Source organism: Toxotes jaculatrix, chromosome 21 (genome assembly GCF_017976425.1).
Source record: "Toxotes jaculatrix isolate fToxJac2 chromosome 21, fToxJac2.pri, whole genome shotgun sequence".
Classification (NCBI taxonomy): domain Eukaryota; kingdom Metazoa; phylum Chordata; class Actinopteri; family Toxotidae; genus Toxotes; species Toxotes jaculatrix.
The window spans coordinates 7507574-7521150 of NC_054414.1; the positions used below are offsets into that span (position 1 = coordinate 7507574).

The 13577-nt window shown below is 41.1% G+C and overlaps 1 protein-coding gene across 1 annotated transcript; it reads right to left on the reverse strand.

Moving 5' to 3' along the window:
• Positions 1–10774: 10774 nt before the first annotated feature.
• Positions 10775–13065, reverse strand: msrb1b (methionine sulfoxide reductase B1b). The gene is made up of 4 exons (XM_041067163.1): positions 12916–13065; positions 12269–12411; positions 12042–12159; positions 10775–11368 (listed from the first exon to the last, which is right to left on the reverse strand). The coding sequence occupies exons 1-4, from the start codon at positions 12968–12970 to the stop codon at positions 11352–11354; spliced, it is 333 nt and encodes a 110-aa protein (XP_040923097.1). The 5' UTR covers positions 12971–13065; the 3' UTR covers positions 10775–11351.
• Positions 13066–13577: the final 512 nt, after the last annotated feature.

The following is a 13577-nucleotide window of genomic DNA, read 5'->3' on the forward strand; positions in this document are numbered from 1 at the left end:
ACAAGTTTCAGTGTCAGACTACATTGTGAAATGGATGCTGCTGAATACTGAACCCATTTTCCTAAAATAGTTTTTTTGATAATATATGTGTTACAGTATAAATCACAAAATATTGGCACCTTCATCTTATATGTTGAAGAATAAGTGAGGTGGTACATGGCAGCACATCCATACGGGTGATAAATCTGAAGGGGGTGACAATATCTATCGACCCAGGCCTCCTCCAACCTGGCAGTACGTCAATTTCCCAGAGTCTCTAAACAGAGAAGGCATCATTTACCCTTCTGTAGTCTCTGTGCAGTCCTCCATATTGATCTGCTGTGATGTTGAAAAACAATCGGAGACGTGCCACTCTGTAGTCAAAGTGATCAATAATATGGGCCTGCTTTGTTTTGTTTAATGTGTTCCATAGGCCTACAGAGCCGTCTTCTCTATACTTTAGGTACAAGGTTCAGAGGATCCCTATTTGTATTTGATTTGTGTCAGCAACATTATGTACTTGTCATAATTGAAGTTTCCTGAAAATATATGTATTTTTGTGAATTCACTTGCTTTTAATGCCATGGCACACTAAAACTTACTGCATAAATAACATGCGATGCATGTTACGTATTATCAGCCCCATGTACAGTCTCTGTGTAATCCTGAATGACAGTCTAATGTATGGGAACTATGTTCACAGTTTACAGGGGAACACCTGAAATAAGGCATTCTCACACACACACACCTGTGTCTGTGAGTGACGTGTTGAATTCCTACCCACCTGTGTAAGGTGTGTGGCTGTGGGAAGGCAGACAGCTGTACAAAGCTCAGCGGTGGCTGCTCTGCTCTGTAATCCTCGGTAAAGTCCCTGTGACGACCTGCGGCGGCTGCTTCAAAGACAGGATCTGTTTCACGTGTTCCCTCTGCTCCCGAGCCTCTCAGGATCATTCACTGCCATCACATGAGACCAGCTGATGTCTTACTGAGCACATAATGGAGGAGAGTTGCATGTGAAATTGTTGGTAAGGTATTTAAAGGTAATTATTAAGTTGTATCATCAAGTACAGAGTTACACGGCAATATCCACCCAAAGTTTGCTAACATTAGCATAAACTACTACTAATATCAGATTAATATAGCCCTGCTGTAACTTTTATTCTGAACTGGTTATTTAACACTGAGTTTTGTGTTTCTTTCCAACAGGATTCCTGTTTTCATGTTTCTCAGCTAATCCCCCCTCACTGTTTCAGGTCAAAGGGAATGCACCAGACACCTCAAGTTGTCCAAAGGGGCGTTGCAGTCATAATCCCACAGGAGAATACAGCTTTGTCCCAGTATTGTACTGGATCACTGAGTATACAATACATGCGACTAGTTACTGAAGAGCTGCTCTTCAAATGGGCTGTTAAGGCACCTGGATGGAATGTGTCTCACTCTGAGCCTGACACACACACACACACACACAGTTGTCACCGAACTCCTTCACATCATCATTAAAAACCAGTGCAGATCAGAGGGTGAGTTTCATGCTGTGGTGTCTCTTTAAGTCAATCTGAGAGATTTAACCCAAACTTCAACAAAAGCTTTAACACTTTCAGTTTCACTGAAGCGAAGATGGTTCCTTCTTTTTTTCCCTGACGTTTGTAATTATGGTCTGTAATATTTGATGTGAATGTACTGTATTGTGTAACCCATGAATATATAACTAGAACTGGATGTCAGAATCAGATATGGTTACTATTCCTGTGGCCCATTCACTCCAGTGACAGTTATTTGCCTCCCTGGTTTGTCTCCGTGATGTGTGGTCCACTCCATTCACTGTACAAGCTGATCTCTCTTTTTCTGGCCTGCTTATCTCATAGATTTTACATAGAGATAATTCACACATACATATGTACAACTTTTCTAGGCTTTAATGAGATTTTGCAAACATTTAAATCTGTATAATTTAAAGCTAAAAATCACAGGAATGTAAAATTATAAAGAAAAATGATTGACTTTGTTTATTGGGGGTCTATGGGGACAGCTCTTTTTGGGTTGTTTTATTTATTGATTGTTTTTTTCACTTGTGTGGTTGGCCACTGGGACAAAATGCTGCTACATGCCGAGCCCCACCTGGGGACATACGCTGGTCTGGACACACCCCTTACTCCATCAACAAAACATCCAAGAAAAAAAAAAAAACACTACAGTAATTACTGGGTAAACTGTTTGAATGACAGCTACCCTCTGTCAACACAGAAAGCACTGCAGGAATTTGTGTTCAGCAGCAAAGATGTCACCAAGAAAACAAACCCCTGCATATTACCATTTTAAGATGCTATACTCAAACAAAGCACAGACACCAACCAATGGGAGAGTCCATACAGCCCCGGCATCTGTGCACTGAGAGTCCCCGTGTTGTGTGAAAGCCAGTGACAGAGCCATACTCTCAGCCATAACTGCAGGGCAGAGCTCTGCGGTGAGCTGGGTAAGTATAGGGCACGGCAGCACTGTACATTATCACATGGGTGTGGCTACAAGCTCGCTGCTCGAAAAAATGTTTTCAGCTGAAGAGTAAAGAAGGCACGTAAAGTGGCAGGCATGCCTGCACAGGATCATTGGCTCACTGAGTGACATGGGTAAATGTGAGGGTAATAATAAAAAAAAACTGTTTACCAGCTTAAAGCTGAGTCATCACAGAGGGAAAAGGTGAGAGCTGCTGCTTCCATGAGACCCAACCTGATGCATGCCTGTCTTATCATATTTAAACTTTTACTACAGTAGATTGTGGTTCAACAGTGGCCATTATCTTTATTAAAGCCTCCCAGTTTTCCATGTTGGTTGTTTAAAGGGAGGAAAAGCAGCTTTTAACTTGTGTTTATTTGTTGATACAATTTGTTTTTGAATGAGCAGACTGAAAGAAAATGCCTCTTGGTTGAGAAAAAAAATTGGAGGGCAACAAAGAGACTTCAGATGGTTGATGCATAGTGAAAACATTAAGACTGATATTTTGTCTGTCATTCAGTCATTATAAATGTACTCTCTGTGTAATAGGACTGCAATAGCGAGCTCTCAATCTGTGTTGACAGGATGCTGACCAATCACACGCTCCCAGCGTTTCAGGCCCATTCACAACCCGATGGAGAAACAATACAGGAAGAGATAAGGCCTCAGGTGTGTTATGCAATATTGAGATCCAGACTAAACAACATGGACAAAAATCAACTTATCTCTTGACATCTGACATTTCTGTTACAATGAGATCAAGAGAAGAAAAGAGCCTGAGGCAAAATGTAACATTCAGCAGACGAGGAGTCATTTTGAAATGTGCATTTCCAAATTGTCAAACTGTTCCTTTAAGGACAATACTTGTATAAATGGACTTAGTTATGTTCCAGCTAAGCCAGCTGTCTCCCTGCTTTAACTTCATATTTAGCGGACAGATATGAGAGTGGTGTCGACCTTTACAAATAACCCTCAGCTTGAAAGCGAAGCATGTCCATTTATTTAACATAAAATATACACGTGAAGTTGGACAAAAACAAGTTGGGACATAAAACAGCCAAGAACCAAACAAAGGAATGAAGCTGCAGCACAGGTGACGTCAGGTCCTTTTAATGACAGTGGAGCTATCAGCTGATCTGCTCTGTTCTCCACAGCAGTAAGCAATCGACCTCTTTGATAGGTTATCTGACAGGTGTAATTCAAGGTAATAAGACCACCCTGTAAAATGTGCTGATTACAGTCGCACGGCAGCCTCTCAACTCTACCCACAGGTTGTGCGAGTACATTTGATGCGTGTGTGTCTGCGTGTGTTTGCATGCAGGCATCCCTTCGGTGACCTTCCATTTTCCTCTGCATCAAATCCAAACATTTAGCCAAGAATCTTGGCCTGCATGCTACAGCTACTGCAGGATTTACTGCACCATGTACAGAGGATTTCCAGAACCATACGATTCCATGATCTACAGTCATGATGTCATTCATGCAATAAAGACTGGCCTATAATCATTCTGGTCACTTCTTCTGTCTGCTATGAAATTCCACAGAGGAGGATGATATATCAGAGGCTGGACATGGCTGTAAATATAGAGATGCACCGCACAGACCATCTGATAGGTACTTGCAGAACCCAAGGACAAAATAAAAATGACAAATGCTAGCATTGGTCTCCAGCATGGTGGATGCATAAGTTTGGAAAAAAGGAGCTGTTCAGAGTTCTGACTTTATCAACATGCCTCACAATCCTCTGTTTGATTATTTGACTATTTAAGCTGCAGAAATCAATGGATTGGAGTGCGAGGGGTCCTCCGGAAAACTTGTCAGATCTTCAGCAGTCTCACCACAGAATTATACCCCTATGAGCCTGAGCCTGACCCACTGAAACAGACAGGCAGCCTAAACAAACATGACCCTCCTAACCACTACTACACCACACACACAGACACAGAAACACACACACACACGAACAGCACTCACACACACCAAAGTCTGCTTTCAGAGCATATCACCATTCCAAGTCTGCAACAGAGGCCAAGAGAAAAGCTCCTGATTAAATAGTTTTGGAGCGTGCGTCGCTCCGGCTCGGGGAGCTCAGCAGCTTTGAAGCCAGTTGCCGAGTTTTGCCTGTTATCTGCTCTCGGGGACTGAAGATAACGCAGTCAGACAGCGCTCAGAGACGATGTTTACAAACAGTCAGTGGCGCTGTCAGGAGGAATTCGTGGTGAAGCAGAAATGCGGCTCAACAGAAGGCAAATCAGACGGTGATGACTAGAGAGATGTAGCTTGAAACCTGGATGTGCTTCTACCTGCTGCTGCCAGACATGCTATAAAGCACGCTGTGTAAACTTTGTGTCAACTCATATCTTACTTCTGTTTTCAGCTGGATGTCAGTTAAAGGGTCAGGCCACCCACATCACAAAAAAAAAAACATTTTCTCACTTTGCTCTGGTAGTAGATCTATGCAGATACAGTAGCTTTGATTTTATTTGCAGGTTTTCAGATATCTGTCTCTGGCCTGATAAAAACCCAGAATGATAAAAAACTTTCCCCCTTTTATAATTGGAATATTAGGCTCTGTGAAAACGTATCTATTATGAAAGCATTTGAGAAAAGACACCTTTTTGAACATTAGCTTCTCGTCCTCCCTTTGATGTCAGGGCTTTCACCCTGCCTTAGAGTATGACTAATTGAAACAGGTAGAATTATACCTTTAGAAGTGGCTGAACAACACTTTTGTGCAAAGTAGCTCATGTCAAGTGGTCTTAGGCTTCCCACTGTCTTCAGTTTTAGTCCTCTGGAGTCCACCTGCAGGCACTTTTCTGAGCAACATAATAGGGTTTTACATGTATATAGGCACATGTATAACATTTACACGTCGGAGCCGTTGTGAGACATGTAAGAAGAGAAGCAATAAGTCAGTAAAGTCCCTTGTTGCTTTCTAACTCAAATCCCATCTGGAGCTGAAAGGTGTCGATACTGCGCTGTCTTCGCCGCCTGTCCACTGACTTATTGAGCAGCAGCTCAATGCTCTGGATCTGCGAGTATGATGTATGGCAATACATGCGTGGGGTCCGCAGGGACCTGAGAGATGCCTCTGACACTGGGGGACACACAGCAGCCCTGGTGAGCTGGGCGTTGCAGTCGACAGGCACAGCACATGTCAGGGCATCAAGATGGATGGTAGAGATTTGCTCTGTGTCCAGAGGATGGAGCATAATTTAGCCCAGATGCTGAGTGACTCTCATCCCACTGACTGCCTGGTTAGCTGCCTGCGGGTTGATGCTGTTTGCAGCCAGTTTATGATTTAACTTCTGACCACACAATCTTCTCACACCAGGAGTAGGTTACACAACACACTTTGTCTTTTTTCACTCAGACAGTTTGAAATTTTCAGACAAATTTACAGCTTGTGTTAACAGGCCTACTTTTCTAAACTCAAGGCAGCAAACAAACAGCTACCAGTGAGCGATCTTACAAGTAATTACAAGTTTTCTACCAAGGTTCACTACGTTGCACAGTTTTCAACAATTTCACACGGGCAAATTCACAAATACAGAGTAAGAGGCACATGGCTGAGATCACAGACACACCCTGGTACTAACAAACTAATTGGCTGCAAGCAGCAGTTGATCAGAGCATAATTACTTTTGTGCAAAATTACATCACTCATCACTGGCTGAAAGCAAGTTCAGGCCTGATTTTAGGGCATTCTGGGAAATGTAGGAAACACCCAGTGTAAATAAATGTAAATTACCACATATCCCAAAATACACTGAACATCTCTATTCAGCGCCAATCTGTAAAGCACTTTGACAGTTGCTGTTGCTGAAGGAGGGACGGGCATTTTACCACCACACTAACCATTCAGTGACGTTCAACCAGACAAGATGTGGTGTAACATTCCTGAAATGGAGGTTGAACTGCCTTCCTATCCGCTAGGATACCACAAAACGTACCATGATGGGGGTGTGGTAAAACCCGCAGTGTGTATCAGCAGCCCCTATGGGAAGGCAGTTCTGTTTGAATGTTTTAACGGCTAAATCTAAATCTTTATCTAGTTTGAGAGCATGGTGCTTCCCCGGCTCATAACAAAAGCGTTATCTGTGTGTGCATACGGGTCTAGTTTTTGTGTGTGTTTTGGCACAGCAAGCTGCTCTAATATGCCCTAATAACCATGATGTCATCCACCTGTTTCTTGGCTCGGGGGCAGCGATGACTGATGGGACAATTTTGCATAATCATCTTATCTGATTTGGAGCTTATGAGCTGAAACCCCGAGAAATTACAAACCATAAATGTGAAAAGTCGCCTATTCCAAAATACTCTGGGGATTTATCCACTTTGGGAAAAATGGTCCAACAGAGTGTTTTCCACTCAGTTTCTCTAAAATAATGTTTAGCAAGACTGAAAAAGTGTTTGCTTTGTAGACCAAAACATTTTCTTTCATAAAATACACTAATTTGGTTTCATTTACCCTTTCAATCATTTTGTGGTGGGGGATTTCTTCCTATAAGCTGTTCATTTTTAATGGAAGATTCACCTGTACAGCCCAAAAAGGGAAGGTGGGCGTCCTTGAATGCAACAGGGCAATAAAAATACTCTAAAATGACCTTCCAGAAGATGCAGCTGTCCTCTGAATACCCTTTCCTTTTATAATATTGTGTTGGAAACACATAATTGAGCTCTTTCATGCCTATACAGAGATGTTTTTCCCACTGAATCAAACATTAACCCTGTCTCTAAAATGCCTCGGGTCAGCCAGGTTAATGCAGCGTCTGTGCGACTCGACACTACACTAACTGCCCTCGGAGTAGATTCACCATTAACCTGAAGTTCAAGGGTAAAAAAAAAGGTGTCCTGAGTTTACACCACACTGCGAAAGCACTTCTTTTTAGTGGCCTCTTTCATTTCACCGATGGAAAGTCAGATGTGAAACCCAAAATGTTGCCTCATGAATGTGAGTCATACAGTGGGTAACGTCAGTGAGCAGAGGATAATTTATTGCTGATGCATCCGTCTTGTAGTTGAGCACGAAGAGGAAGCATTTTATGAACCACATCCCTGTTCAAACCAGTTTGGTAGTTAACCTATTTGTGGTCCAGACACATACCGCTTTGTTATTGCCAAACACTCCTTTGAATTCAGGTTTACCAAGAAGTAGAATTGTGAGGCGCTGACAGGAAGCTTACTATCATTCACCTGCATCAACCTCAGAGGAAAAACCCCAGTAAGACATTTAACCAGTGTCTCATGGTGTTTTTTCTTCTTCCTGAGTATAATTGACTCAGACTTCATTTTTTTAAAATGTAGTGATGTGTAGATTCAGGCAAAGAAAGAAAAGAAAAATGGGGGGGGGGGGGGGGGGGGGGGGGGGGGGGAACTAAAACCTTGAGAAAGAAGTTTCCTTCTGAGAATCCAAGGGAAACGTAATTCTAGTAAACATTAGAAATCATGAAGTGAAGCCGAAATAACAAGCTGAAATTTAAAAGCAACGGGTTTAACTACTGTGACATGGATGAATCTAAAAAGGAGAGACTAGCGGAAAATCACAGAAAGAATAGAAAGAAGCACAAGAACACCAACACAGTGTGTTGCTAGCTGCATTAAAGCTATGGTCTGTACAGATGACAAATTATCTGAGCAAATACACAAACTTTCCAGTGGTCAGATTTGCACAAACAACACAAGTTAAAAAAAAAAAAATCACTTTGTTTTCTGTTTGAACCCACCTGAATATCTTTGGTCATCCCTTCACTTTTTCCATTTCATTTTAATTTGTACAATACTTTGGTTTGTGACTACATACCATTGTTTAGTCCTAATTTGCAAATCTTAATTAATGCACGCTAAAAACACAAACAATGGTTACATTGGTAAAGATTTTATTTTTTATTTTTTTAAATAACAAAGACACTTCTTTTAAGTGGCTGAGGAAAACCAAAAAAAAAAAAAAGAAGACAGAAAGGAAGAAGTTTCAAGAAGCACAGAAGCATGAAGTAGATATAAATAACAGGAAGAATAGTGAGTCATCAAAAAAAGTAAATTATGGTTTGAATGCACCAAAAGTCACAGACTTTACCTGTTATGTGAAGTAGCAAACACATTCTCATGTACCTGCATTTGCTTTGTGCTTATCTGCCATTTAGCTGATCCTGTACATGTATGATGGTGCAGAGCATAACACAACCACTGCCAAGGATGTGGGTTTCATTACTAGCGGGACCACCTATGCTAAAAATGCATGCAGTCACAGTACAGTAAGGCAGCCTGGGTAAAAAACATCCACCAAATGGACTACGCTATGTTAAAAGAATAAACTTCTGAGCGTTTTCCTGCCAAAAAAACAGAAGAGGAAATTTACTCAGCCATAACAACCTCAATGCAAGGTCAGGCTTCTCTGCCACACTGAGGGCTGAACTTCATTTGAATACCTTTGGCAGCGAGTAGCAGTGAAGTTGGATAGATGTGGAGTGGTGCTCCAGAATATTCAAATTGTTGATGCTGAGAGTTCAGCGACATCTACCAATGTTATGATGACCTCTCGTAATTGCACGCTACAAGAAGTGATGTTTTGAAAGAAAATATGCTTCAAACTTAACTTGTCTGTGGTGAGACCAGTAAAATAGAGTACGGTGTGTTTTTCTCTGTGTGTGTTGTGGTTTGTGTGTGTGTGTGAATTCTATATGTGAATGACATGAGACAACAATGCATGTGATAACAGAAGGTGGAAAGAGACTCAGCTCAGGGGTGCGTGTGTGTGTGAAGAGCACGGCAGCCTGTTGACTGGCACACATTTTTCTGTGTTTGTGTGAGTGTGTGTGTGTGTGTGTGTGTGTGTGTGTACTTCCTTTGTAATGATAGCCCTCAGTCTCTCACCAGGCGGCCAGGCTACTCCTCTAAACCTCAGGGTCTCTGCCAACACCCAGAGCCCAGAGAATATGGCCTGCAGCTGGGCCACAGACAGAGCCTGAGGACCTATTAGCTACTGAAGCAACCGGCATCCATAATTAATTCAAGACAGCAATCACACACAGTTTGTGTTCATATCAAGCAAGTTTCCGCACATGCAGCAGTCAAAACATGCAGGTAGCAGACCAGAACCGATAGTATCAGATTCTGTTTACATTATGCTATTCACTTAACTGGCAAAACCCAGGAACCTACACCTACACACACATCTGATCTAAAAGAATGACAACTCCATCTAGAGGTCAATCCAGGAAACATCAGTTCAACAGTTCCTCTTCCAGTCCAAAAGTTCAAGACTTTCTTTTCTTAAGTCAAGATGACTAAACCACACTGTACAAATATTCCCATCCCAAGTCCTGCATTGAAAAGTAAAAACATGTAATACACTAAATGTATCAAAAGTAAAAGTATTCAAGGTTTCATTATTCTAATTACTGAAGCATTAACATGTAGGCAGGATTTGTCATGACTAGCCCCTATGGGGACTGTTTTCTGAGCCCTTGTTTTGTTTTGAACCCTTTTGTGGACTCTTGGACTCTTGTTTAGTTACGTTTTGTTCATAGTTCCTATTTTATTTTGAAATCATGGCCCTTTTGTATCTTGTCTTGCTCTACTTCCTGACTTTGTCTTGTTTCCCTCCATTTGTGATTGTCTGCCCCACCCTAATTGGTTTCACCTGTTGCCCATTGCCTTGTGTATTTAAGTCTTGTCATTTCCCTGTGTTCTTGTCAGTTTGTCTGTGTCTGTAACCGAGTCTGTGCCTGTGTTGATACCCAAGTCTGTGTCTTCCCCGCGTTCGTTCCCGTACCTGTGCCTTGCACTTTTCCCCCACCTCATGGACTTACCTTGGTTTCCTGTTTTCAAGTAGGAACTTTTATGTTTTTGTTTAGTTTTGTTCCTAAGTGTTTTTCTGCCATGTGGGTCCAAGTCCTTAACGCGCCCCCCGTGACAGGATTGCAGTTGGTGGAATTTAATACTATTTTACATACTGCAAGTTTGTAGTTGTAGTTTATGTTTAATAGTGCATCATATTTTATGTGCCCAGAATATGTTTAGTATGTAAAATCTGAATTTTTAAAGTAACTAGCTGTCAAATAAATATAAAAATACAGTAAAAGTATCGTCATGTTTCCTTCTTTCCTTCCTTCCTTGGTGAATTGTACTTCAGTAATTGTACATTCGACCACTGCAAATAAATAACAGACAAGGCAAAAATGTATCAAACTATAATTTAATCTTCTTTTATATGAGTGCCAATAAACTGTCACAAAGGAGGATAAATCAGAATGTTTTTTTCCACTTCACTTGTGACTCAGATGTTTCTGTAAAATGTAAATGCACAAAGGTTGTGAGAGATGTATTCATTTGCATTTTCGCTCAGGCGAAAGGTATCTGTTCAAGTATATAAGCTTACAGTACATGGACAAACGAGTTTCTTTGCTATTCCATGATTTCAGAATAAACAGATAAAAACAGATACCAAAAGTGCAGACGGACAAGAATGTGAACTTCTTCAGTGCATAGATAATATGGTTACATTTACCTTTGGGAAGTGAATCAGAGTAAATGATACAGGAAATATAATGTAAAATTATGTGAAAAAACAGCAGCACTATGTGGGAAGCATCCACATATCCACTGATAAATGTCACGAAGAGTGACATAACAATAATGGAGTCAATATGTATTTCAATATGAGGTATTCAAAGAATATAACAAAGTTTTTATTTGCAGGAATATTTGCAGAGGTGTAGTCTGGTCCCTGTGTCAAAGGCTGGTCAAAGATTCTTCAGTGGACAGGACGTCCCTCTCAGGCCTTTGTCCTGTCCACGTCACGCGCTGACCTGACCTGTCCACTGGTCCTGGACTGAGCAGCAGATACAGCAGGTGAAGTGAAAAAACTCATTCCTCGCTCTTTATTGGTTGTCCTTGCCTGAGACAGATATCCGAAAAGAACTCATGGTTACAGAAAAATTTCATATCAGTCAAATCATACAAAAATAGATTATTTTTAGCAGCACAACATTGTAATAATTGTAATTTAAATCATGAAGTGGAAAAAACTCCCCCACATTAAATCATACCAAATCTTTTCAAAGAATATTTTGCTGTTTAAACAGCCCAGTGCTTTATAAAGTAGTTAAAATCAGCTCCTATTTGACCAGCTACAACAAAAATGTCCTATATCCTGTGATATAAATAGACATAAGTGTGTTTTGCTGTTAAAACATTTACAATTTTCCTTTACTGGACTGATTTAGTTTTAAGGCCTCTCCCAGTTTGTTGCTGCAGGCCCAGAGCAATGGAGGTGAATGGAATTTCATTTGTGCTTGGAGCACAAAGGAGTGTAAAAAAACACACCCTCAAAACCCTCAAAACTCTCTGGAGAAACAGTGTCCTACTTATTTGAGAGAATCCACAGATCTCACTTTGGACAGTCCTCATTATTTTCCACTTTTGGTTGAAAATAGTTACAAATCAAAATAGCTGACAGTGAGGTTTGTGGATTGTCCTGAGTTTTCCATTGTTTCTGGTGGGGCAGGTTTTACGATTTGGTGGAACTGACCCTTTTCAGCCTGCATGTCTGGGATCTGTGGTCACCTTACCCTTGTTGGGGACAAACTTGAGCGAGTGGCTGAAGATTCAAAAACGTGAGACTCCCTCTTCTGGACCATCATTCACAAACTCATGGCCCAGACCGTTGCCACACTTGCCACACAGGACCTGGGTGATTGTAAATGATGGTTCAGCAGTAAATCAAAGATGGTACAGTCCTTTAAAATAAGCAGTGGTAAATTTATGAGTAGTAACATGAGATTAATGGGTCTCTGACCTTGAAGGCAGTGAGAGTCTCCATCATCTTGGTGACACTGTCCTCCCTGACGGTGTCAGTGAAAGCTGGCCAGGGAGACGAGTGGGCAAACTTGGACCGACTGGAGAACAGGGGATGGTTGCACTTGGAGCACACATATATACCTGCAGGAGACATTTACTTTTTAAAATAGTTGCTTTGTTTCACTTCCTGCCTGAAAAAGATAATTATTTAGGGAAGTGGTTTAGAGGTCTTGACCCCCTTATAGACCCAAAGGCTTTATTTTGAAGGGTTAAAAGCAAATTATATTACTGCTGTATTTTCACCATTATTGTTATCTATTGGTATTGGAAGCTTTGCTTTAATTCGAAATAGTTTTAAGTACAAGCGAACACAAACTGCTCTTTATCAGTAGCCTATATTCCCAGATTCTGTCACGCCACATGCTCTTCCTCTGCACCATCGTTTTATTACACAACACTTAGATATGTACGTACTAATAAAATAGTAAATTAGCTAAAAAGATGTTTTAAATAAACTTTACAATAAGCAATGAGTAGTAATAGTAGAAAATAAAAATAAAATGGTAATTTCATCCTCCATAATCCGGACTAGAGGGAGGTTACATCACATCACTGCTTACTGAATAACAGTCACCGCCTGCTCACCTGGTTTGAAATGATCCTTGTAGATCTCACCGCCTAAAAACCGACAGAAAGACATATTGCGGTGTCTCTACGGACCGAATAGAGGCTGATTAATTCTCTATCTGGCGACAGTGAGAGCTGACCGGACAGAGCAGGCAGGATGTGTGGCTGTCTCCCTCCTCTCGTGTGAGGTGATCCTGGCTGGAGATTTAACGGGATCTCCGCCCACTGCAGTCATCCGCATTAACGCTAGATGTCAGTGTCTGACAACAAGCTCGCAGGTGTTTTTTGGATGGAAAAATGGCATCTACAGACAGAAGTGTAATGGAAATCAGATCAGTATATAGTATATAACTTGTCATTAAGTGGCTTCTGAAGTTGTCCCCATAAACAAATGCTGACCTTGCACATATATTACATGTATAGCTCTCTCTCACAGTGCCTCAGCACTTTTCTGTTTTTATCCACTAGCAGTTTAGAGAAGATTTGTCTTTGGGATCATCACCATCTGTCTCATTTTAGGCTTAAGAGGTCTCAGTGGAATAAGATACTGGATGTCAATTTTATTTCAGGGTCTTTTTTTTTTCCAGAAACATGTTCATATTACATTCAGATAACTAGGACTTCTAAGCTGCCATAGCACAGCATTAATACTGTTTTGTTAAAACTCAAATTAAGGAGAC